This window comes from Squalius cephalus, assembly GCF_949319135.1.
Source record: "Squalius cephalus genome assembly, chromosome: 19".
NCBI lineage: Eukaryota > Metazoa > Chordata > Actinopteri > Cypriniformes > Leuciscidae > Squalius > Squalius cephalus.
The window spans coordinates 13,536,233-13,563,865 of NC_137140.1; the positions used below are offsets into that span (position 1 = coordinate 13,536,233).

General features: G+C 44.3%; 1 protein-coding gene across 1 annotated transcript in view; it reads left to right on the forward strand.

The window, feature by feature from the left end:
* Positions 1-27,633, forward strand: part of plxdc1 (plexin domain containing 1) — a 629,959-nt gene that overhangs the window by 16,909 nt on the left and 585,417 nt on the right. Inside the window, exon 2 of the mRNA XM_079851089.1 lies at positions 22,374-22,540. Within this exon, the coding sequence (XP_079707215.1) occupies positions 22,374-22,540 (167 nt within the window). The remainder of the gene's footprint in view (positions 1-22,373; positions 22,541-27,633) is intronic.

Consider the following 27,633-nt stretch of genomic DNA (forward strand, 5'->3'; position numbering starts at 1 on the left):
GATCATTGCGACGGAACCAAATCAATTAAAACTAACTTTAGATGGAAATAACTTAACTCTGCTGTAAAGCCGAAACAATCTCTGTTACCTTAAATTATACGTTTATCTCTGTAAAGCTGCTTTGAGACAATCTACATTGTTAAAAGCGCTATATAAATGAAGATGACTTGACTTGACTTGACCAACATAAATATTGGGTCCAGGCACAGGCGGCCTAAAACGGCTAGCTACCTGGTAGCGCTATAAAGTATGTCCCACAATGTTGGGACTCACCTCCGAGGAGGCCTGTTTAAAGGTACAATATGCAAGAATTTTGCATTAAAATATCCCATAATCTCAAGGCCAGTGTTATATATTTTGTTAAGTTGATTACTTACAATATCCCAAAAGTTTCCAACTATTTTTAAATCGTGAGAAAATTGTGATTTTAACCAAGGAAACGGGGCGTTAGAGCAGGGGGGAGCTGGGAGTCGCTAGTCAATTGCGTCATATCCGCGTTACCCTCGGTTTCCGCTCGTACTGCGTGGAGTCCTGGACAAATGCGGAAGTTGTAGTTGTAGCGTCTATCAAGCAACAAACGTTAGCTTGTTTATTGCAGTCGTTATGGAACACAATTATACTTTACCGATTGCAGCTGGGTCTGTCGACAAAGCATGCTTAATTTTATATTTTCCAAATGTAGCATTCGGTAATAGTTATGTTTATGTAAGGGAAGTATTATTGCTTTAGATTTGTGTTTAGTTTATTGACATTGTTTATCACGTCTGGTGTTTATGGCCATGTAAATAAATATAGCATGTGTTATACATAAAGATTAATCAGTATTTTGGCAAATGATCTGGGTATGTTCGAATGTACATTTACAACAATTGTTTAGAACACGTAAAACTGTGCCGCGTTATCACAACAATGAATTCGACATACAGTAACATCTATGATAACCAATATAGTATTAAACCTTACTTTTCTTGCGGTTAATTCATTTGAATGAAATAAAAGTGTGATGAGGTTCAAGAGTCAGGAAGGAAGAAGATAGGGGTCGGCGTGACTGGGACTCGTAGCCTACTTTATTAAAAATAAAGCAAAACAAACAAAAGTCGTGCACAACGCGCATTCACTGTGGCAACCGCGACGGCACAAAACAGTTAAAAAATGAGAGCTCGGATCCATCGGTTTTCTTTCTCTGCGTCCAATTTTCTCTTCAGTCTCGCTCTCGTTCCAGCGCGCGGCTTATAAGCGGTCTCTCCACGCGGATCACAGCAATAAGACACAGGTGTTCGTCAATTGCACTTGACCTACTTGCGTCCCGCTCATCTCTTCTCTCTCCTATTACAGACCGCGCTGAACCACGCCCCCCTCGCCACAAAAAGCATGTCATTATAAAAATAGAACTTAGCCTCATCCATGAACATGATTTTTCGATTCCCGTCTGACTGATTTACATCCACGGTGGAGTTTAAAACGACAGTTCCCATCATTCCACGCTCCTTCACATCGTCATCAAGCTACGCCGTTGTTGTTGTTTGGAATGTAGCGCCCTCTAGCGGCAAAAACTTCTTGCATATTGTAGCTTTAAGGCCTACTACCCATCAGTGAGTCAACTGCCCGAACCACCAAGGCCAGCCACGTGACGTAAGCTGGCCTACAGCGCCCTTTTGGGGGCTGCCCATTCAAGGAGGCCTGCTGAGGCCTACTACCTAACGGCGCAGCCTTCGTTGGCAGATAAGCTGTTTAAACAGTGCCTACAGCATCCTGGTGCCTAATCACATTGCCCATGGCAGTGTACTCCAGCAAGAGAGCTAGTACCCTTAAAACAAGGGGAGTACAACATACGCCACTCTGCCTCAATGGAGGCCCCAGTGTCAGGGGCCTACCATCTGTACGCATGGGCGTCAGCTCATGGCAATGCTCTGGCTTCAGGGGAGCGTACTTCAACTAAAAAGAAGTGAAGGCTAGAACTTTCCACTCGACCCGAGCCATAGTGGTGAGAGGTAGGATAATACAGAACTAAAAGTGAAGTACTCAGACCTACCCTGTATCACAAGGGAATACTCCCACCTCACCCTGAGGTTTACCAGGGTGCGGGCCTGCCAGCGGCTCTAGAGGTGACAGAAAATTGATCTGTGCCCAACCTAGGGGAGTGGGGCTTGTTTGTGAGCCAAACCAACTACAACCCAATGCTCAAGCAGTAGCTCAGCGAGGTAAGCGAGCCTTAACTGGCGGCCCAGATCCGTATGCTAGTTCTGCACGGCAGGGTCGCAAGGGTGCAAGACGGCCTAACTCTGCCAATAAAGACACATTGTGCCGGGGAGGCCTAATTGAGGCCTAACCCAGGATCTTTATAAACCATGCCTCTGCACCACACTGCATTACTCTTGTCGCCCCAGAATGCAGAGAAGGTGGAGGGCCTTGGCCTAACGACTCCCATGGGAGGAGGCTGTCATACAGGGATGCTAAAAACCTACATTCACAAAGTGAAGGGTCAGAGGCAGAAATGCCTCCACTATCCCTGGCACACCCTAGGCCAGCTATAGAGGCGGACCTGGTGAGGGCCCGTCTGCAAGTATAGATCTACCTGAGGGCTCGGAGGAGCCATAGCCCTACAAGAAAAATAGTTATTATATTTCATACAAAGGGGCTGCAGAATCGCTCAGCCCACTGAAAACCCAAACAGAGCTCAAGGGGTCGATGTACTCAGGAAAGAAGTCCAACGGACCCGTGGGCCGGACATAAGATCTATCTGAAGCTCTAGCGTCAGTCAAAACTCAAGTAAAAAAATCCTATGAGAGAAAGGCCAACTACTCTACCCTGAGGTGGCTAACAGCCCAAGGGCTAACACAGTTTCACAACACAAGAGAAGGGCTCTTAATAATCCAAAATTTACCTTAACTTATGACATTGACATGAACCCATAGCTCTATACAGGGAACGAGGTCTGTAGAGAGAAACATTTTAGTATTTATGCACAAAAAAATTACTCTTAAGAAGACCAGTCAGCTCACCTGCGGCGTGCGGAGTGAAGACTCTCCAGATAGTTCCTTATGAACCTGGGGTCCATCACTTTAGGCAAGGCAAGGCAAGGCAAGGCAAGGCAAGTTTATTTATATAGCACATTTCATACACAATGGTAATTCAAAGTACTTTACATACTATTAAAAATAATCAGAAGAAATAAGAATATACAAAACAGTTTAAAATAAAGAAACGAGAAAGAACTAAAAATAATTAAAACAGTTTAGAATAAAGAACAGTTTAAAATAAAGAAACGAGAAAGAACTAAAAATAATTAAAACAGTTTAGAATAAAGACTAAAATAAGACACAGTATAAACAGTCGGACAAACAGTGACACAGTGCTCATTCATTAAATGCAAAGTTAAACAAGTGTTTTGAGTCTGGATTTGAATGTGACTAATGTAGGAGCACATCTGATCTCCTCTGGAAGCTGGTTCCAGCTGCGGCTGGCATAATAGCTAAAAGCAGACTCTCCTTGCTTAGAGTGAACTCTTGGAACTTCTAGCTGATGTGATCCTAATGATCTGAGTAATCTGTTGGGTTTGTATTCCGTGAGCATATCTGCAATGTATTGAGGTCCTAGGCCATTAAATGATTTATATACTAGTAATAATACTTTAAAATCAATCCTATAAGTAACTGGCAGCCAGTGTAATGACCTGAGTACTGGTGTGATATGATCATATTTTCTGGTTCTGCTAAGAATCCTGGCTGCAGCGTTCTGTATGAGCTGCAAATGTCTTATGGTCTTTTTGGGAAGGCCAGTGAGGAGTCCATTACAATAATCCACCCTGCTGGTGATGAAAGCATGCACTAGTTTTTCTAAGTCTTGACTGGAAACAAAGCATCTAATTCTTGCAATATTTTTCAGATGATAGTATGCTGATTTAGTTATTGCTTTGACATGACTATTGAAACTAAGGTCTGACTCTAAAGACACACCAAGATTCTTGACCTGATTTTTAGTTGTTTGACCTTTAGAGTGAAGGTATGCGTTCACCTTGAGAACTTCATCTTTGTTTCCAAACACAATGATTTCAGTTTTGTCTTTGTTTAACTGTAGAAAGTTTTGGCACATCCAGCTGTTGACTTCATCAATGCATTGAAGCAGAGAGTCAATGGGGCTGTAGTCGTTAGGCGATAGGGCTAAGTAGATCTGTGTGTCGTCTGCATAGCTGTGGTAAGAGATTTGGTTCTTTCTCATTATTTGGCTCATTGGGAGCATATACAGGTTGAACAGGAGTGGCGCAAGAATTGAGCCTTGAGGGACGCCGCATGTCATGGATGTCCACTCAGACTTATGGTCACCTATACTCACATAATAACCTCTCCCTTTAAATAACTTTACATGCCTGAAAGAGGCGCTCTCACTAACCAAGCCTAGGAGGGCCATCAGAACATAGTTCTCATCATAGGCCCCGCCCCAGGCCTGATGTAATGAACAACTGGCGAGTCAGAAACAGAGGGGAGGGCAGATTTCATGACCCTCTGAGGAGGTTATCTCTCATAGATGCTGTTGTTTGTTCTGGATAACCTCCCTCAAATCCCTCCTGTTGCGGGAGTCACGCCTTTTCTGCACCCTGCTCCTCCGTGGAGGGGGCGCATGAGAGGTGACGCTGGCTCGCTGGCCCTGCTTATGATCCTCAGACCGAGAAGGGCCAGGTCCTCCCGCCTGCCTGGCCGTGGATCCGGATCTCAACGGTATACAGGTTTTAAATGCCGCTGAGCGCGCCTTTGCCTCCCTGAACTTCCCCACCACCGCCTCTACGGAGGTGCCGAAGAGTTCAGAGGGCGAAACCGGCGAATCGAGGAGAAAGGTCCTTCTCTTTGTCCCCGATGTCGGCTAGATTTAGCCACAGACGTCTCTCCGTGGCCACCATCGCTGCCATCGACCGACCGATCGAAGCGGCAGTTTGTTTGGTGGCCCGGAGAGCAAGATCTGTGGCACTGTGCAGCTCAGCCACCGCCTCAGGGGACATTCCTGCCCCCTGGTCGAGATCCCCCAGCAGGTCAGCCTGGTACGCCTGCAGCACCGCCATGGTGTGCAGGGCAGCACCGGCCTGACCTGTTGCCGTGTACGCTCTGCCATTCAAACGAGCCGTTGTTTTCAGCGGTTTGGATGGCAGGGTTGGAGTTCTCAGTGTCGATGCCTGCCCAGACACGAGATAGTTCGCAAACGTCTCGTCAATGGACAGAATCGACACGTACCCATACTCTCCGATCCCCTCGACATCAGCGATGTCGGTGGATACGGGCAGAGTATGGGTTCTTCCACGCCCTCTCGACCTCAGTGTGAAGGTCGGGGAGAAATGGAAGGCTCACCTGAGCTGGTGGTCTATGGCCGGGGAGAAAGCGATCGTCGAGCCTGCCGCAAACGTTTTACAGCCCTCTCAAGGTGATCGACGAGCTCCATCTGGGAGCCCCATGATGCAAGTCGCCGCTCTGCCTCGGCACGAGCGGGACCTGAACCACGAGGTCCAGATGCTGAACCCTCTTCACTCGAGAAGAGAGTCAGACGAGAGCGGAGCATTTTTTTAAAGAAAAACGCTCACAGTTGGCACAGAGGGCTCCCTCGGGAACCTCCCGTGCGTGCTCTTCTCCCAGGCAGAAAACGCACAGTTCATGTGTTTCACCTGGCTTCAAAAACCTTGGGCACGGGTCAATACACTTCTGAAAGCAATCGGCCTTCGCTGTGCGTTTCATTTTCTCACTGTATCTTTTTGAAGTAGCGTTCAAACAGACAGTCCCTGAAGACGAAAAAGGTGATTGTCATGTTTGCAAGGCGCCCTTTTATACTTGCAGGTCGCACGTTAATCATTCACGTTAATGATTCACGGGCTGTCGCCGGTCAATGTGATTGCCGTGATTTGATAGTGATTTTAGACACCGGTCACGCCTGAGGCGTTCCCCTAGCATCATTCGACGCAGTGCCAGTTCCCTTTCGAAAGGGAACCCTAGGTATTTATTTGATACAGTGGCTAAATTAACAAGAAATAAAGCTTTTACTTCTGAAGTTTCCAAAGAGCATAGCAGTAATGACTTCTTTGAACTTGAACTATGAACTTATTTACTTACAATATTGATAAAATTAGAGAAAAAATTATAACTATGCAAGCGTCTACTACAGTATCACATCAGCCAGTGCATTGTAGTGTCCCTGAGGAAAAATTCCATTCATTCGTTGCAATAGGAGAGGAAGTCTCAAATGATTTGCTCTTATCATCCGATCGTGGTTGTATCTCTTTATGAGTGTTGCTCGATCTTAGTGCTGCATTTGATACCAGTCAAGTCAAGTCAAGTCATCTTCATTTATATAGCGCTTTTAACAATGTAGATTGTTTCTAAGCGGCTTTACAGTAACAAACGGATAATTTAAGGTAACAGAGATTGTTTTGGCTTTATAGCGGTTCTTGAATAAAGATATTTTCCAGCTAAAGTTAGTTTTGATTGATTCACTTCCGTCACAAGGATCATTAGTTATTAAGTTAGAGGCCGCTGAGATGACATCGTTCTCTCTACACAGACTTTAAACACGAACCTGTGAGAAACGCTGATGGCGCTCACGTGCGCATCAAGAATTAATTCTATAGTTATGCGCATTTGAATATATGTGCGCAGGTTTGTAATTCCCTACAAACCAAGCCTTAACCCTCTGAGGTCTGAGGTCTGAGGGAAAACCTGGAGGTGTTCTGACATGCTCTGACATTTGTGCTTATTTCTGTTACTTGTGACATTTTCATGGCTAAAGTCTAATTACACTGTATTCAGCACAAACTCTGCTACAATAATATATCAGCAGCATGTATGTAAAAGTTTGTAGTTTTGAGATAATGACATTTATGCGTGGTTTGTGAAAATACAAAAAAAAATTCTCACTGAAATAAGGTCATGAAACCCATACTGATTATTTCTTCACAAGACTTTTGAAAATTGTATGACGTAGCCTAGAATATTTGCTCCAAAACTATGTGAAAATCACCCTGACTGCTCATTCAGATAAGACAATATATTGATTTAAATATTTTACGACGTGTTTTGTGTGAAAAAGCTTTATGCGGGAGCTCATTAATATGTAAGCTTTTGACACCTGAGAAAGACAAAGAACCTCCCCTAACGGCCCTATTAGGAGCTATCAGGCCCCTATCATTCTGAGCAACCTTGCACAAAGAATGAGGAGATTTAAAAAAGAATGGCTTTTAGATTTTTTAGATTTTTTGGATTTATTTACAACACAACATAATCCAAAGATACAAAACAAATGACAAAAAAGCACTCATTGAAAACAATTATCCAAAGACAGAGACCTTTGTGCCATTCCTAAAAACATTGTACATACTTTTCATTTCCAAGGTTTTGGATTTTCACTTTACCATGTTCATGTACAAACTCATGTGAATGTTGAAGTTAGCAGGAGTGGCATCTGGGCCCTGAAAGAAAAAAAAAAAAAGTGAACAAACTGATATCAAGAGAAACTATAGGCCTGCACGATTTTGGGAATAAATTTGAGATTTTTCTGGTTAAAATTGCTTTTTAAAATTCACAGAATACACACATACACACACACATAAATGTTTCCAACAATATATAATATAATGAACACCAGGTTTGTTGTGCCTTGTAGGCATAGGCTATGCACAGTGCTGCATAAAATAATAATAACAATAACCATATCAGCCTATAAATCTTCCAAAATATTTCAGTAACAACTAAGCTAGAGAAAAATATATTGATTATCATGTTACTTCTAATGTTTCCATTCGTTATGATGATATGAAATGAGATAATAGTAAAAACATGAAGCCGTTCATGGTGCTTTTCAAACGCGATCGCGATCCAAATATGATACATTTAAACGCGATCGCGCTCAAATATAAAACATTATGGTTAACTTACCATATACATATCTACATTTGAGCAGATATCCACAAACACAGTAACAGTAAACACGGGTCTAAATATTATAATAATTACCATATATCTAGCAACAGTTCAACTGCAATGTGAAATTTATGCAACAATAACAAACTAATATGTAAGAATTTCTTACCTTACATCTTTCTTGTCTTCAAATCGCGTTCTTCTTCTTCTGAGGTAATTCCAATGTAAGCTCACGGCGCGTCTTTCAAACTCGACGAAAAGCAGAGACTTGTGAAGTGTTTTGGTGTTTTGTTTCTGAGGTAATGAGCGCGTTCGCGTTCCATGTGGAGATTTGCATGTGAATATCTTTTGCGCGAGTGGGCGTGTTCAAATTAAAAAATAATTAGGAAGCGTTTGAGAAGCTGGACATCTTGTTGGTTTTATACAAATTACTTAAACAGAGAATATTTGTTTTCAGTTTGAATCCGATCATTTAAAAGTGCACACTTAAATGTTTATAAAGGTATATGGCTCATAAATGTGTGACAAGTATTCGCTGAGTTTTGTTTCAGTTTATAGACGTGCTCAAGAAAAAAAAGTTCACCGCGACGGAGAGGCAGAACGCACACCCTGTTTATTTTCTTTATTTTACAAAAGCACAATGTTTTGATTTGATTGTAAGTGGACACCTACAAAAGTAAAAATATCACAGATTATTTTTTTATATTTCTTTTTTCTGTATGACCATAAATGACGGAGAAATTTAAGTTTATAGTGCTACAATGTGAAGAAAATACGGCAAAACGCGCCGGCGCGTTTGCCGACCTCAGAGGGTTAAACTACTTGTCTGGCCTTAACATTTTGATACTGAATTTTATCACTTAAGGGTAGATACACGAAACCAAAATTATCCCGACAACGCTTTATCTGTAGAGTGGGAAAGGGATCCTTCACAGGGGAGAGACTAGTCGGCACTTCAGCACTGCGTTGTCATCAGGTCCAGGCGAAGGTCCTTCGTCAGATCTGGATACAGCCTGGATCCGGCAGGCTGCGGGAAAACCTTGCGATAAACAAAGACACTAAAATTAGCATAGATGCCATTCTTCTTATGATGTAACGAGTACATCAGGATTTATGGGAAATGTTCCCAGTTCCGGCTGACCTAATCTATGCAGCCTAACATTGGATTATAGTCTATAATGTATAAAGTCTATAATGTATTATGTGAATGCTAGGTCAAAGAGATGTGTCTTTAATCTGGCTTTGAACTGACAGAGTGTGTCTGCTTCCCGGACAATGGTAGGTGTCACAATCTACTGAGGAACGAAGACACAGAAATGGGTTAACAATGTTTATTGGACACGTAGTGCAACTCCACAAAACAAGAAGGCTCGAGGTCATTTCAGAAATACTCAATACACAGTCTTTCTAAGGGCTGGAATGTGAACAGTCTTTAAGGATGCTGGAATGGGAACAGTCTTGGAAATCTCACTGCACGTGAGAGGTGTGGAGGAGATGATCAGCGAATTCACCGATGAGAGTGCCCAGGGGTGCTCACCACGCACAGCGGCTGCTTGGGAGACACAGACAGGACGTTAGTAACACAAAAGGTACTTGTGAGAGGAATTTCCTAGAACCAAACAAACGAAGGAGGTTTGGAACCGGAGAGTCATGGGTGTCGAAAGACGAGACCGGACGCCGGGTGTAGAGTGACTGAGGTTTATATGCAGTGTGCAACAGAGGAAAGTGGTGATGAAGTGCAGGTGAAGATGATTAGAACTCCGGAGATGATGAGCGGGACCAGGTGCGCTGAGTTAATGCTGGTTGGGGTGTGTCATTGTTGAGTGACTCCGTGACAGTACCCCCCCCCCCCCCCCCTCCACGGCCAGCTCCTGAGGGCCGTAGACCCCGACGATGAGGGCGACCCCGTGGGCGGGGCCCTGGACGATCCGGATGGTCGCGATGGAAATCTTGGAGCGTGGGGTCCAAGATGTCGTCCCGGTGGACCCAGCAGCGCTCCTCCAGTCCGAACCCCTCCCAGTCCACAAGGTACTGAAGCTGACCCCCCTGTCGTCGGGAGTCCAGGATGGTGTGGACCTGGTACACGGCGTCTTCTGCGGGGTCCACAGGAGGAGGAGGGGGCACTTCGCCGGCATCCGAATCTGTGGGCAGAGGGGAAAGAGGTGCAATGTAAGGGGAAGTACAAGACGATAAGACACCTCGTTGACCTGCCTCAGAATCGCGAATGGCCCTATGTACCTGGGACTCAGCTTACGTGAGGGCAGCCGGAGGTGGATGTCCCGGGTCGAAAGCCATACCAACTGGCCTGGAGTGTAGTGGGTGGTGGTTCTACGACGGGTACCGGCTTGTTGTTGGTTCCTCCGGACTGCCCTTTCGAGATGGATATGGGCTGAGTCCCAGACCCTCTCACTCTCCATGAACCAATGTTGTACCGCTGGGACGTCCGATGGTTCACCAGTCCATGGAAATAGTGGCGGTTGGTATCCCAGGACACACTGGAACGGTGTTAAACCGGTAGAGGACTGGCGAAGGGAGTTCTGGGCATATTTTGCCCATGCGAGGTACCGGTTCCAGTGGTCCTGTGCTTCGTGGCAGTAGGTCCGCAGGTACCTCCCGTTCTCTTGGATTTTGCGCTCCGCTTGGCCGTTAGATTGAGGATGGTACCCCGACGTCAGACTGACCGAAACTCCCAATAGTTTAATGAATGACTTCCAGACGCGAGAGATGAATTGAGGTCCTCGATCAGAAACAATGTCTTCTGGAATCCCAAAGTGACGAAATATTGCAGAGAATAATAACTCGGCAGTTTTGAGTGCTGTAGGGAGCCCGGGAAGTGCGAGTAACTTGCAGGACTTAGAAAACCTGTCCACGACCACGAGTATACAGGTCTTACGCCGCCTTCACACTGGCAGTTGAAGTCAGCTCCGTAATACACAATACGCCCCCAGCGGACGTCATACTACACCGTTGAAAAGTGTCGGAAGCTTCAGAAGCGAGTAGAACAAAAATGGCGGAGAGATTAACGGTTAATTTTGTCAGTGTCAGAATGTACAATTCTGTATGATCTCTCTGTTTAGGGGGTTATAGAGACAGGCTGCTGCGTAGAGGAAAGTTCCCCAGGACGTTGACATGTCAGGTCGGCTAAATGTGATATAGTGGTATAGGGCTTTTAATTGTATTAACTGCCCTAATAACGTTAGAAAATCATGAAAATAAAAAAATGACATGACAACTTATCGTTATAAAATCATTATTTATTTTATTAAAAGTTAAGAATTCAGGTTTGTTTATCAGTACCATAGCAACGCTAACTTCCGCTGGAATTGTCCGATAGGAATCGTCCGTAGCTTTTCGCAAGAGTTAAATTTTTTTAACGCATCCGGATGACCAATGGACACGATTTTTTTCGCACCTCACTCGTTCGGACCCGCTTCGGACCCATTCGCATGCAGTCTGCGAATCTCCATAGGAAATGAATGACTTCCGGTCGTTTCAAAGCCGTATCGGAGCTGATTTCAACTGCCAGTGTAAAGGCAGCGTTAGTGTCAGAGGGAGGCAAGTCAATTACGAAATCAACTGCAATGTGAGACCAGGGTCTGTTCGGACGATAGGTAAGGGCATCAGTTTTCCTTCGGATAGACGCCGGGGTACCTTGGTCATAGCGCAAGCGGTACATCCCTGTACATACCGGGAGGTATCCTGGGCCATACTGGGCCATCAGTAGTGTTGTTGGAGGAGTGAGAGGGTTTGTTGGCTGCCTGGGTGTCCAGAGCCCGGAGAAGTCTGCACCGAGTCCATGAGGGGAATACGGAGGTTGGATGGAACGAAGATCTTCCCCTCAGGACCTCCCAGCGGAGCAGGTTCATTCTGGGTGGCGTCGGCTATGAGCTCATTGATGTTCCATTGGATGGGGCTGACGATTAGAGCTGGAGGGAGGATGGTCTCATCACTTTCAGAAGAGGTTTTGGGTTGGTACAAGCGGGACAAAGCATCTGCCTTGAGGTTCTTTGATCCTGGACGATAGGTTACGGAGAAGTTAAAGCGAGTGAAGAATAACGCCCACCGGGCTTGACGAGGATTCAACCTCTTGGCGTCTCTAAGATATTCCAGATTGCGATGGTCTGTGATTACCTGGAATGGGTGGTTATCTCCCTCCAGCCAATGTCTCCACTTTTCTAATGCCAGTTTAATGGCTAACAGCTCACGATTGCCTACATCATAGTTCTACCAGAAAGACTCGGAGAATTATTTCAATAAACCATACATTTATTGACAGCTCAGCAAGCTGATAATATACAAAGTCATTTGTCCGTAGTGCATAATCCGAGGGTATCGGATCTGCAATTCCTGCCTGAAGACGAAGGCAGGGGCGCAGCCGACCCCCCCGGGAGGTATGGACAGGACCATCCTGGTGGTGGTGGGGAGGATGGGGGTAATCGTCGCTTCAGTATCTGCGAACTCAAACATGTGTAAGTACCGAGCTTTTATACAATGAGCCTACGAATATGATTGGATAGAAGTGAAGGCAATAGGTGACATAGTAATTGAGTCTTCCCGGCAGAACTTATGCTAAAGCTTTCATTTCTGCTCCGCCTGGGACATTTTGCGTGAGAAGAAGGCACATGGTCAGAGTTGTGGAGGGATCCCCTGCCGCTGCGACAACACCGCTCCTACTCCATTGGTAGAGGCATCGACTTCTACAATAAATGGTTTATCAGGGTCGGGATGGCAGAGCGTAGGGGCGGATCAGAAGGCTTTATTCAATGTTTTGAATGCTGTGGTGGCTTCAGAAGACCAGGTTAATCGTTTGACCCCCTTCTGTACCATCGACGTCACAGGAGCACAGATCTTGCTATAGTCTTGGATGAATCGCCGATAAAAATTGGCAAAGCCGAGGAAACGCTGCAGCTCTTTAAGGGTCTGAGGTCTTGGCCAGTGAATGACTGCTTCAACCTTGTTCCGGTCCATCGAGATTCCTTCTGGACAGATTACGTAACCCAGAAAGTGAATGGTTTCTTGGTGGAATTCACATTTCTCTAATTTGAGATACAATTGGTACTCACGAAGACGCTTCAGGACTAGCTGTACATGACGAATGTGTTCATCGAGGCTGGGAGAGTAGATGAGGATATCGTCTATATATGTGATCACAAACCGGTTAACCTGTTAACCGTTGACAGTGCGCGGGCGCACTGAAGCGGTTTTTTTTATATATAGTTCAAAGTTACTATCAGATTTAATGTTATACCTTGACAAACTATACATCATTAAAAAGATATAAGACTCAAGTTTCAGTATTTGACCACTATTGTATTCTGAGAAACTTATAGCGACAGTTATTTCTTAATTTGTGTCAGGAGTTATGAAATGAAAAAATGAGTCGATACCTTTGATATGAATTATGCGCGTCAGCCGCTTTCATTCATAAAAAACTCCCGTGCTGTCGTCATGACAGCGATACACAAAAGAACTTCCCTCAGGGCTTTAGCTCAAAAATTTGCATATTTGGAGAAATATTGATAGATTCTCATAGATTTACATCAGATTTCTATAGACAGGAATAATATTTATTGAATTTATACCCAAATGCGTCGATGTAATCATTATGAGCGGTTAGATACTCTGATACTGTGTTTTCAATTCATACCAATAGCCTGAGGGCGCTATTATGCACAATAATAGTCCATATATGGAACATGAAGAAGAGCCATGATCATGTGACATTCCAGGACGTCACTGATACACACAAAGCTAACAAGAGATCGCTGTAACATGCGGATACGACGTTTTGAAGACAATAAACATGTTTGCAATGATATTTGGGTTACCTGTGTTTTTCAAGCCATGCCAGGTATTTCCATAATAATAGATTATATTTATAATGTAATGCTAATCTATATAGACTGTCATTGTGCAGAATACCATACAATTGTATATTTTCTGTCTGATTTTTTTATCTGAAGCCAAATTATATCACAGAATATTATTTAAAACACTCGTCTTGCGTTATGAAGTAAGTTTGGAGCACAAACATGGTTTTAATCTCATAAATTGTCGTGTATTGATGGTGTGCTAAGCTAACATGCTAGCTAGCCCTAGGTGCACCTGCAACCTAGAAATTTATACTTTTATGATTTTTTGAATGCTTACTGAAAGTTTCTTTATTCAAGAAATGCATTTGATACAGTTTAAAATGTGAGGTGAACTTTGAGAAAAGAAATTAGGGACTGAAACCCTATGAATAGCCTGTGAATAGCCAGTCATTAGTAACTATAATGCAGACAAAAGAAATGCATATTTAGAGCCATAACCAGGCTGGAGAGGTGTGAATGTGTGCAGGGGGAGACTGAGACTGAATGGGGCTCGTTTGCACCACAAAACAATAGAGACAATATACTGGATAGATGCTTAGAAGATGGCAATAAACATCAGTTGCATTTTAGCGTCAAATCAAAATAAAGTCATTGACATGGTCTTGAAAAACATTTAACTAAATACAGAGTTTTGGACTTATTATCTTCAGATTTTAAACATAAAATGTTTAGACATGTGGCTTTAGCTGTAGTGCATTTCTAGATTGCTACAGTGCCAACTTCAATTTTATTTTCATAAGGATGTTTCATAAAAAATAATTTCTAATAACTTTACAAAACTTTGAAGCTATTTCTAACAATTTTTTTCATTATGACAATAATTAATTCTACATTTACAATAAACTGCCAGGTGTCAGCTTTCAAATGAGATCATACTTGTGCTTTTAGTGCAAAGGGTTCATGAACTGTATCTGTTTCAGTTTGGGTATGTCATTTCTGGGGATTTTTTAAAAGTGGGGGTGCAGCTTAACAGGTTAAGGAAGTCCCGGAAGATCTCATTCATGAAACCCTGGAAAATCGCTGGTGAGTTCGAAAAGCCGAAGGGCATGACCCTGTACTCGTAGTGTCCAGCTGGGGTAATGAATGCCGTCTTCCACTCATCTCCCTCGCGTATACGGATTAGGTTGTAGGCACTCCTCAGGTCAAGCTTGGTGAAGAGTTGAGCAGACCGTAACTGTTCAAGAGCAGCAGGCACCAACGGAAGGGGGTATCTGTACCTAACAGTGGATGCATTCAAGACACGGTAGTCGATACAGGGGCGAAGACCACCATCCTTCTTACCGACGAAGAAAAAACTAGAAGCGGCAGGGGAAGTAGATGGTTGGATGTATCCTTGACGTAAAGCCTCCTCCACATACTCCTCCATGGCCTTCTGCTCCAGGATGGACAGTGGATAAATTTTCCCACGCGGTAGAGTGGCCCCAGGCAGCAGCTCAATCGTGCAGTCCCATGGCCGATGGGGTGGAAGAGTGGAGGCCAAATGCTTGCTGAATACGCCCTGGAACGCCCGATACTCTGGTGGAATGTTCGAAGTGGAATCTGTGGCTGGACTTTCAACGGAGGTTGAACCCAGGAACACTGGTGTTGCAGTCTTAGAAGAAGTTTTCTTGACTTGACTTTGCATTGAGTTGCATACAGTGGTCCAGTAGATGTCGGGGGAGTGCTGAATAAGCCACGGGCGTCCCAGGACGATATCTGCAGTCGAGCCCTCCAGCACCAAAAACGAGCACTTTTCAGAATGCAAACAACCCATAGACAGATGTATGACTGGACTGCAATACCGGACGCTTCCTCTTCTGAGTGGTTTACCCAAGATGGAATGAATGCTCAGTGGTTGAGTCAATCGTTGGCGGTGGGCTTGAAGACGGCTGATCAGTGATGCGGAGATGAAATTCCCCGCCGTGCCGGAGTCAATCAGGGCTTTTGCTGAAATAGAGTGTTTACAATTAGTGATGAATACAGGAGTTGGTTTCAAGTTTGTAATTGGGAAAGGTAGATCAACAGAACTCACCATCGAACGCCTAGGACGAATGGGGCAATCCTGGCGAAAATGACCCGAGGCTCCACAGTAGAGACACAGATGATTGTTGCGTCGGCGGGTACGTTCTGCGGTGGTTAGATGTCCAGAATCGATCTCCATCGGCTCGGGTGCTGTAGGGGTTACGGCGACGAGAATCGTGGAGAGGGTGCAGTGGTAGTGCCCAGGCAAGCCGCACGATTTAGAGCAATGAGAATGGACCATTGAATCAGTTTCTCAATTCCTATCGTGTCATCATAGATGGCGAGCTGTAGGCAGATGTCAGGATTCAGTCCCTGTCGGTAGGCGGTCATCAATGCAGTCTCATTCCAGCCGCTGTTAGCGGCGATAGTCCGGAACTGCAAAGCATACTCTGAAACAGTAGATCTGCCTTGGTGAAGACGAAACAGCTGGTCGTGAACCAAAATAGCGCTAGATGTCTGAGCAAAAACAACTCAACAAAGTTACTCAAAGACTGTATTGCAGGGACATTGGCATTCCACAAGGCGAGTGAGTAGGGAGATAATAAAGGCTATTTTCACTCTTTCTGAAACAAATTGGGTAACGTTTATCTCCATATAAAGTTGACATTGCAAGAGGAAACCACTGCACTCCTTCTCGCCCCAATATGATGTGGGTTTGGCCATGGGACTGGCTGAGGCATGTCTGAGGGTTTGCAATGTCAAGTCAAGTCAAGTCAGGGTTTATTTATATAGCACAAGTTTAACACAACCGTAGTTGATCCAAAGTGCTTTACAGTACAAAAAAATAGAATAAAAACAAAATAAGAGAAAAAATAGTAGTAGAAAAAAAAAAAAAAAAAAGAGATAAAATCAAGTATCAAAACCATTCAGTGTATATACATACAGTACATACATAACGTAGAACACAGAGTTATTTAAAATACATACACAATATTACTCAAATGCAAGAGAATAAAAATGGGTCTTTAAGCTGGATTTAAAAGCAACCAGAGATGGAGAGGTCCTGATATTTAAAGGTAAATTGTTCCAGAGCTTTGGGGCAACTACAGAGAAAGCTCTATCACCTTTTGATTTACACCGAGAGCGTGGGGCAGATAAAAGTGACTGATCGCAAGATCTTAGTGACCTAGAGGCTGTGTAGGGCCTAATAAGATCACAAATATAATCTGGGGCCGAACTATGTAGGGCCTTGTATGCAAAAATAAGGATCTTAAAATCAACTCTAAATTTTATTGGTAGCCAATGCAATGAGGCAAGAACAGGGGAGATGTGATCCCTTTTCTTAGTTCCTGTTAGCAATCTGGCTGCTGAATTTTGAACCATTTGTAACCGAGACAGTGTAGTTTGAGGTAGGCCAACGTACAGAGAATTGCAGTAATCCAATCGAGAGGAAATTAGCGCATGAATCACAATTTCAAGGTCTTTACTTGATAAAAAGTTTTTCACTTTTGCTATAGATCGTAGTTGAAAAAAGCTACTCTTTACAACTGCATTTACATGCTTGTCAAATTGGAGAAGAGGGTCAAAATAGACTCAGAAATAGACGCAGAAATAGATTTTTTGCATGATTGTGTAAGTTGTTACTTAAGGGACCTAACTGTGTTTTAATGGAGTTGTTGGTAGCAGCAGGACCCAGTAGAAGCACTTCAGTTTTATTTTCATTCAGTTGGAGTGAGTTATTTGTCATCCAGGTCTTGACTTCGTTAAGGCATGTAAAGAGGTTGTCTAATGAAATGTCATTTCCTGGTTTGATTGGGAGATATAATTGGAGGTCGTCAGCATAACAGTGATAATTTATGTTATATTTCTTGAATATTGAGCCTAAAGGTAACATGTAGAGGGAAAACAAAAGTAGGCCAAGAATGGATCCCTGTGGAACGCCACAATGGATCGACGCAGAGGGTGAAGTAAATGACCCGATATTTACAGAGAAGGTCCTCCCCTGCAAATATGAGGCGAACCACTGTAGAGCAAGGCCCTCTACTCCAACAATATACTCCAGTCGTCTCAGTAGAATATTATGATCAATGGTATCAAATGCAGCACTCAGATCTAAAAGTATCAGGATAACGGAAGACCCAGAATCAAGAGACAATAGAATGTAATTTGTAACCTTCAGTAGTGCTGACTCAGTGCTATGCAGCACTCTAAAACCAGATTGAAATGGGTCTAAAATATGAAAAGTATTCAGATACGAGGTAAACTGTAACAGTGCAGCTTTTTCCAAAATCTTCGAAATAAAAGGTAGTTTAGAGATAGGCCGGTAGTTGTTATGCACGGTGTGGTCAAGGTGATGTCCTTTCAACAGGGGCTGTACGATAGCATGTTTAAAACTTTCTGGAAAAACCCCATTTATTAAAGAGCTATTTATTATAGCTAAGAGGATGGGGCAAATTGTGTCTAAAACTTCTCTAAACAGACGTCCAGGCAATACATCTGATTGACAGAATGTGAATTTCATCTGAGAGATAATGTTAAGTAATTGAGATGAAGACACTGGTTGAAAGTTTGTAAAACGACTGGATGTAAGGACCAGTTCAGAGTGATCTATGTCAAGAGGAGAGAGGCGTAATCTAATTTCCTGTATTTTCTGAACAAAAAATTCAGAAAATTGTGTGCACATCTCAAGATTCACATCAGGAACTGAACAAACCACAGGATTAAGAACCGAATGTATGGTTTTAACAGAACTTTTGGCCTATTGGCATTTTTTGCAATCAGGTTTGAGAAATATTTGGATTTTTCCTCACTAACAGAGTGTTGATAGACTGTTAAGCGATCTTTCAAAATTTGGTAGGACACTTGAAGCCCATCCCTTTTCCACCTGCGCTCGGCCCTCCTGCACTCTTGTCTGAGAGTACGAGTAGATGCATTTAACCAGGGCTGAGGATTAGAGACCTTACACTTCTTGCGCTTAAGTGGAGCAACTGTGTTTAGAGCAGTACAACAGACGGATTTAAAAGTTTCAACCAGTTTTTCAGTATCCATACAAGGTGACAGATAAGCATTGGAGTTTGAAAGTAGTTTGGAATAAGATTCAGAGAACTCGAGAGCAGTAGTTGCATGAAAAACACGAGAATACTGTACAGGACGAGAGAGGATAGGCTGAGTATATGAAATAACAGGCTCAAACACCACAGGGAAATGATCAGAAATGCCAGTATCAGATACTTCACAGACTTGTACAGAGAAACCACGAGACAAAACAAGGTCCAGTGTATGGCCTAAAATATGTGTCGGCCTGGAGACAGACTGTACAAAATTAAGTGAGTCCATAAGGTTCAGAAAGTTTTTAACCATCGGTTTAGATGGGCAGCAGACATGGATGTTGAAATCCCCCAATACTAACAGCCTGTCACAGCGAGACACTTGATTTGACAGAAACTCAGAAAACTTGTGAATAAAGTTCGTATTGACTTTGGGAGGTCTATACACTAAAACACAAAGTAGGGGGCCATTTAGCTCAATTTTTAGGAGCTGTGCCTCAAAACTAGAAGAGGCATCTATAGGCATAAGTCTGCATTTAAATGAGTTTCTAAAGATCGTGGCTAAGCCACCACCGTGACCACTTGGCCTAGGGGTGTTATAGAAAGAACAGTCAGATGGGGATAGCTCACTAAGAGACGACTGGTCACCATTTTTTAACCATGTTTCGGTCACAAATAAAACGTCAAGTGCATGAGAAATAAAAAAGTCATTTAAAATGTAGGTTTTATTTGACAATGACCTGGCATTGACTAGAGCCATTTTAAGTGTCGTTGATGATGTTGTAGTGTCCAGTGGAGCCCTTGATGAAACATATTCCAGACAACGAAGATGCAAAGTTCCCATTTCCATTCTCATGACATGTTTTAGTATGCAGTCGGTGAGAGGAAGACCAAATGATGGGAATAGTACATCCATCAGCCGAGATTGTAGAATCATTTATTGCACACTGTTTGCGACGGGAACCCCGGTGTATATAGCGAGGCCGGCGAGCAATTCCAAGAGCAACACAGTGATTGTCGAGTCTGGTAGGCAGTTTTGGCCGGGCTTTTGGGTTTAAATGATACAAATCCAGAGACGAATAAAAAAAAGCCCTATTATAAATCCACAAGCCAGAAGGCAGCAAGGAGACCTGGGACACCGGGCAAAAAATCAATAAAAGCAGAAAAAAGACCCACGACGAGCATCAGAGGAAAAAGCATCCTACAGCGTATAACGTTACTCGCTGAAAAAAACAAGCCAGATTTAAAAAAAACGCGTTAGCCAGCACACCGAGCAACTAAGCAACTTCACAGCGCAAGTATATGAAAAAGGCAGCCCTTTCTAAGACCACCTCAGCCAAGACTTACGTATGAACCAGCCACCGATAAACCGAAAGAAAGTGTTAACTTACTCACGGAAGACGGAAGGAGCCCGTTGCACGGTGGCGAAAGCTCGCATTAGGCAGTTAATCCAGTTAAACCAGCTTGAAGGGATAATCCAAAACAATATGGGTCGTCGTGTTAGAGCAATCAAAACATGAGACAAAGAAGAGAAAAGGTCCAAAGTCCAGATCTCAACAAACATGTACCGGAGAACAGCGGCAGTCAAGCACGCCAGCGTTCGCTCAAACCGGAAGCCCCCGGTTTTAAAAAAAAATAAAAAAAAAATAAAAAAAAAATCGTGACTGAGTTCCGCGAGGGTTTCCTGGAACGGAGGTGGTGGAATGGATGACGCAGTAGCGGCGGCGGTGTGAGGCTGGGATGCGGTGGCAGCTTGTGCGGTGGCACCCTGAGCGGCCTCTGTCCTCGCTGCCGGGACCTCACGAGCCGGTGGAGCTTGCATTTGTGTGGTCCGGTCTTCTGTCACAATCTACTGAGGAACGAAGACACAGAAATGGGTTAACAATGTTTATTGGACACGTAATGCAACTCCACAAAACAAGAAGGCTCGAGATCACTTCAGAAATACTCAATACACAGTCTTTCTAAGGGCTGGAACGTGAACAGTCTTTAAGGATGCTGGAACAGGAACAGTCTTGGAAATCTCACTGCACGTGAGAGGTGTCGAGGAGATGATCAGCGAATTCACCGATGAGAGTGCCCAGTGGTGCTCACCACGCACAGCGGCTGCTTGGGAGACACAGACAGGACGTTAGTAACACAAAAGGTACTTGCGAGAGGAATTTCCTAGAACCAGACAACGAAGGTTTGGAACCGGAGAGTCACGGGTGTCGAAAGACGAGACCGGACGCCGGGTGTAGAGTGACTGAGGTTTATATGCAGTGTGCAACAGAGGTAAGTGGCGATGAAGTGCAGGTGAAGATGATTAGAACTCCGGAGGTGATGAGCGGGACCAGGTGCGCTGAGTTAATGCTGGTTGGGGTGTGTCATTGTTGAGTGACAGTAGGAAGACTGTTCCAAAGTTTTGGTGCTAAATAGGAAAAGGAGCTACCGCCAGCAGTCGATTTTGATATTCTAGGTATAATTAACTGGCCGGAATTTTGAGATCGCAATAGACGTGAAGGACTATAATGCGTTAAGAGCTTGCTTAAGTACTGCGGAGCTAAACCATTTAGTGCTTTGTAAGTAATCAGCAATATTTTTAAATTTATACGATGTTTAATAGGGAGCCAATGCAGTGTTGACAGAACAGGGCTAATATGGTCATACTTCCTGGTTCTGGTAAGAACTCGAGCTGCTGCATTTTGAACTAGCTGTAGTTTGTTTATTAAGCGTGCAGGGCAACCACCCAGTAGAGCATTACAATAATCTAGCCTTGAGGTCATGAACGCATGAACTAATTGTTCCGCATTTGTCAATGAGAGCATATGGCGTAATTTAGATATATTTCTAAGATGGAAAAATGCGTTTTACATATACTAGACACGTGACTTTCAAATGAAAGATTGGTATCAAAGAGCACACCCAGGTTCCTAACCGACGACGAAGATTAACAGAGCAGCCATCAAGTGTTAGACAGTATTCTAGGTTATTACGTGAGGAAGTTTTTTGTCCAATAATTAGAATTTCTGTTTTTTATTTTCAGAATTTAGTAGTAGTAAATTACTAGTCATCCAATTTTTTATATCAGCTATGTATTCCGTTAATTTTGTGAATTGGTAGTTTTTGTTAGGTTGTGAAGAAATATAGAGCTGAGTATCATCGGCATAACAGTGAAAGATAATTCCATGCTTCCTAATGATATCTCCTAATGGTAGCATGAACAAAGTGAACAGCAGTGGTCCTAGTACTGAGCCTTGTGGTACACCATACTGAACTTGTGATCGATAAGACATCTCTTCATTTACTGCTACAAACTGATAACGGTCAGATAATTATGATTAAAACCATGCTAATGCAATGGTTTAAATGACAAAAAAAAAACACCCAACAAAAATTCCACCTGTTGCTGATGGAGGCAGATCTGAATGTGAGCCTGCATTCAATTTTAAGAAAAGGGTGGGATTGAGATTAAGAATGAAGAAACATTAAGAATAATTTTTTGAAAGAATGAAACTTATGCACATATGAATTGTTTACGATAAGATCAATAACATTTCATGCCAACTTTAACTCGGTCTGAAGACAACATTCATGTTTAAGCTAAGTTGACATGCTATTTGGTTTCGTTTTTATGTCAGGTATAATTTATGGGAAGTCAGAAAAGACTGATGGAGGTCCATCAGACATCCAGAGAACAAGAAGAGACAAGCAAGATCCCAGAACACGCACTCAGAACCGAACTGGACAAGAGCCAATCAATGGGCTGTCCATTGACACGCTCCCTGACAACATGACACGAGTGGTGGTGAGTAAACTATTGTATTACTTTTGTATCTTTTGGACACTTGACTTTTTTTGGTTTTGAAATGTCTTAGTATCACATTCATTACTGATTCATACCATTCTGCCTCAGATTCTTTAAGCACTATTCAGACTGTCAGTCCAAATCAGATTTTTGTGCAGATCCTATTGGAAGCCAATCATATTTAGCAAGTGTGCGACGTTAAAAAAGAAGAAGAAAAAAATCACATGAAAATCTGTTTCACATGCAGTTTGAAATACTTTTCAAATCACGTTTCTGAAAATCGGATTCAGTCTGACCCCTCTGATCAGAATCTGTGTAGCTTTTCTGCTTAAGTCACTTTCTTACACCACATAAAATGTACACTTGTCAGCCGTTGTTGTAGAAAACATGATGAAAATCATTGCAGACAAAAGGTTGTGTTGTAGCAGTGTCAAGCAGAAATACTGCTAGTTGGCCTGGCTTAAACATTTTGAATTTTAAGATGAGTGGAGACAGCAGCAGGGGATAAAGCTATGCATGTCAAGTCAAGTCACCTTCATTAACATAGCACTTTTTACAATACAGATTGTTTCAAAGCATTTTTACAGTGATAATAGTAAATTAACGTAACAAAGATTGTTTTGGCTGTACAGCAGCTCTCGAAGAAAGTCCAGTTTAAGTAAGTTTTTTATTGATTCACTTCGGTTTTAAAGATCATTAGTTCCCTTTCGTAAAGGGAACTCCCGCTGCATCGATACTCGATACTTTGGGAATGCCTTCGGCATGAAGCGTCTGAAGTCAACTATGGAACTATTCCAATCTTGATTGGTGCAACGTCACCCGTGACGTCGCATGTGACGGTGATCCGGAAGCTACAAAAGGGTCACAGGAACCAGGAAATGTTAGCTTCTGGTCTTCAGCAAGCGCTCTATGTCATCTTGTCTGTTCTATTTGGTGTTGTTTGTCCTGTGAAAAGAGTATTATTTATGGCGAAAAAAGAGAAGCTATTCAGGCAGTGTGCGTCCCCTTGCCCACGTTATTTAAGCGAGGATGACACACACACGCTTTGTGTAGTTTGTCTGGGAGTGGAGCATGCACGGGCGGTGCTCGAGGGCGCTGTCTGTGCAAACTGTTTTCAATGAAAAAGCTCCGCTCCCGTTTGAGCTTGTTCGATCAATTAGATCAGGCTCGCGTTTCCAGTGCATCAGGTCCCGCGTCTGTTGAGGCAGCGCGGCGCTTGTATGCATGTGATTCACGCGTGGGGCTGGCATATGATACTGAGACGGTTGCGACCCTTTCTCAGTGTTTATTAACCAGCTCCACTGGTCTCGCGCACGGTTCGAAAGCCCGCGCTGCGGCTTCTTCCGACCGTGTTAAAGACACAGCGTTTGATTTATCTGGCTCCGAGGAGTTAGATATTATCTATTAACACTGAATCACGTGGATAGGGGGATTCGCCACCCCATATTCCCGTTAGTGAGGAGTTGCTGGAGGTTGTAATCAGGGCAGTGGTTAAATTAAATGTTAAATGGCCATATAATAAGCAGGAAGCGACTAAGAAAAATAAAATGAATGAGCGCTTCCTGCAGACCCAGTCACAATCTTCGTGTCAGAGCCTTCCCTTTTTCACTGATCTCCATACTGAGGTATCAAGATCGTGGAAAAATCCATTTTCATCTCAATTATTTTCCCCCATGTATATATTTACTCATCCATTAGGGAATCTAATGAAAATGGTTATTAGGTGATGGCTCGGGTTGAGGAATATTTTGCGAAATATTTTCTCCCCGACATTGCGTCACCCCTGATAGCTCAGACACTTCCCTCCAAATCTCGTACATCAAATTTGTTAGGGAAAGCATATATGGCGGTGGTCGAGCTGGTGCATGCCCACACACGATGGGGTTATTACAGGCATACCTGGCTGACCTCCTCAAGCAGGTGGATGATAACTGGGAGGTCTCACTCTATATTACTGAATATCGTAGAGTATCTGACTTATCTCTCCGTATTATTAAAGAGACGGCCCGTGCTATTGGCCGTTCTATGGCAGCACTAGTCGTCTCAGAGAGACATTTATGGCTTATTCGCTTGTGGATCGGGAAGAAAGACAGGGCTTTCCTTCTCGATGCTCCCCTTTCACCTTCTGGCCTCTTTGGCGACGCGGCAAGAACCGTTGTCGAGAGGCTTCAGGAGGCAGAGCGACAATCAGCTATCCCCAGTTGTCAGTCCAGGTCTCATGGGGTTGCTGCCAGGGGGCAGCCTCACGGGACAGCCGCCAGCTCCTCATATTTTGAGAAGGTTTCCTCTCGTGCCCCCCCGTATAAGGCTTGGGGCCAGAAGAAACATTCTCGCACAAAGCTCTCCATACCGAAGACAGGTCTGAGGACTGTCTCTCGGGCTAAGAGGGCTTCAACTAAGAGGTCTTGTCGTAACACGCAGACCCTTATGGGCGTTCCCCCAGGAGAGCGAGTACAGGAGTCTCGCCCCCTTATGCAGCCCTTAGGAAATCGATGTTTGCTTCCCGCCGCCGATGGCGCTTCGGGACACATCGGCTTCCAGTGAACACAAATCGCAGTATCTGCCCGAAGACGTTGCGGCACTGTCGAGTTCGCCGCCTCTCAGGAGGTCTGTAGAGAGCATATTTCGGTTAGTTCCTGCCAGTTAGCTGCTTCAGGTCACCAAAGCCATTTGGAAATTTATAGCCGAGGCCAGTCTCGAGGGACTGGTCCCCATAATGGCATATTTAGACACCCCGAGGGGTCTTCAAAAATATAGCCTAGGGGGTCCTGCTTATGGTGGAGCTAATATACAAATATTATCTACTAAGGGTGGTTCACATGTCGGCCAGCCCCGAGCAGGGTCGGTTTTTGGAACAGGAAGTCTAGTCCCTCTTAACACAGGAAACCTCAAAGTGGGCTCTTCCTTGGTTACGGGAGCCCGGGTTCTACAGCTGGCACTTCATAGTTCCTATGAGGGGGGGGGGGGGGGGGGTTAGGCCTTATTTTGGATCTCAGGGTACTGGATCAACCTCCGAGGGGGTTCAGATTCAAGTTACCGACTGTCAGTCAGACCAGCTCCGAGGACTGGTCTGTCTTGATAGATCCACAAGCTCCTTAACTCCTCTTTCCCTTCTAACCCCATCACAGGAAGTTTCCGAGATCCGCTTTTGGGGGGAAAAGCGCATCAGTTCTGGACTCTTCCAGTCGGCCTAGCCTTATCCCCTCGCACCTTCACTAAATGTATGGACACGGCCCTTGCTCCATTGAGACTTCAGGGGGTCCGTATCTTATAGATGACTGGCTCATTTTGGCTCAGTCAAAAAGAACTAGCAATTCAACATCGAGATGTTGTTTTGCGCCATCTGAGGTGCGTGGGGTTGAGACTCAATGTCAAGAAAAGTTCCTTAACTCCTCTTCAGAGGACTACGTCCCTGGGAGTAGAGTGGGACTTAGTCACAATGCGGGCACAATTGTCTCCTGCTTGTATAAATACTATCTTAAACACAATGAAGAGTATTAGGTTAGGCCAGGCTATCACTGTCAAACACTTTCAAAGAGTTTTGGGTCTTATGGCTGCAGCTTCCACGGTAATACCCTTTGGTCTGCTCCACATGAGGGCCTTGCAGTGGTGGCTCAGGAACAAGGGATTTTCTCCTCTGGGAAACCCTTTTCGTACGATCAGAGTTACGCGCAGATGCCTTCGTTCTCTTGTCGTATGGAAGAAACCATGGTTCCTGTCTCAGGGCCCGGTTTTGGGAGCACCATGTGATAATAAGCAGGATAATAAGCAGGAAGCGACTAAGAAAAATAAAATGAATGAGCGCTTCCTGCAGACCCAGTCACAATCTTCGTGTCAGAGCCTTCCCTTTTTCACTGATCTCCATACTGAGGTATCAAGATCGTGGAAAAATCCATTTTCATCTCAATTATTTTCCCCCATGTATATATTTACTCATCCATTAGGGAATCTAATGAAAATGGTTATTAGGTGATGGCTCGGGTTGAGGAATATTTTGCGAAATATTTTCTCCCCGACATTGCGTCACCCCTGATAGCTCAGACACTTCCCTCCAAATCTCGTACATCAAATTTGTTAGGGAAAGCATATATGGCGGTGGTCGAGCTGGTGCATGCCCACACACGATGGGGTTATTACAGGCATACCTGGCTGACCTCCTCAAGCAGGTGGATGATAACTGGGAGGTCTCACTCTATATTACTGAATATCGTAGAGTATCTGACTTATCTCTCCGTATTATTAAAGAGACGGCCCGTGCTATTGGCCGTTCTATGGCAGCACTAGTCGTCTCAGAGAGACATTTATGGCTTATTCGCTTGTGGATCGGGAAGAAAGACAGGGCTTTCCTTCTCGATGCTCCCCTTTCACCTTCTGGCCTCTTTGGCGACGCGGCAAGAACCGTTGTCGAGAGGCTTCAGGAGGCAGAGCGACAATCAGCTATCCCCAGTTGTCAGTCCAGGTCTCATGGGGTTGCTGCCAGGGGGCAGCCTCACGGGACAGCCGCCAGCTCCTCATATTTTGAGAAGGTTTCCTCTCGTGCCCCCCCGTATAAGGCTTGGGGCCAGAAGAAACATTCTCGCACAAAGCTCTCCATACCGAAGACAGGTCTGAGGACTGTCTCTCGGGCTAAGAGGGCTTCAACTAAGAGGTCTTGTCGTAACACGCAGACCCTTATGGGCGTTCCCCCAGGAGAGTGAGTACAGGAGTCTCGCCCCCTTATGCAGCCCTTAGGAAATCGATGTTTGCTTCCCGCCGCCGATGGCGCTTCGGGACACATCGGCTTCCAGCGAACACAAATCGCAGTATCTGCCCGAAGACGTTGCGGCACTGTCGAGTTCGCCGCCTCTCAGGAGGTCTGTAGAGAGCATATTTCGGTTAGTTCCTGCCAGTTAGCTGCTTCAGGTCACCAAAGCCATTTGGAAATTTATAGCCGAGGCCAGTCTCGAGGGACTGGTCCCCATAATGGCATATTTAGACACCCCGAGGGGTCTTCAAAAATATAGCCTAGGGGGTCCTGCTTATGGTGGAGCTAATATACAAATATTATCTACTAAGGGTGGTTCACATGTCGGCCAGCCCCGAGCAGGGTCGGT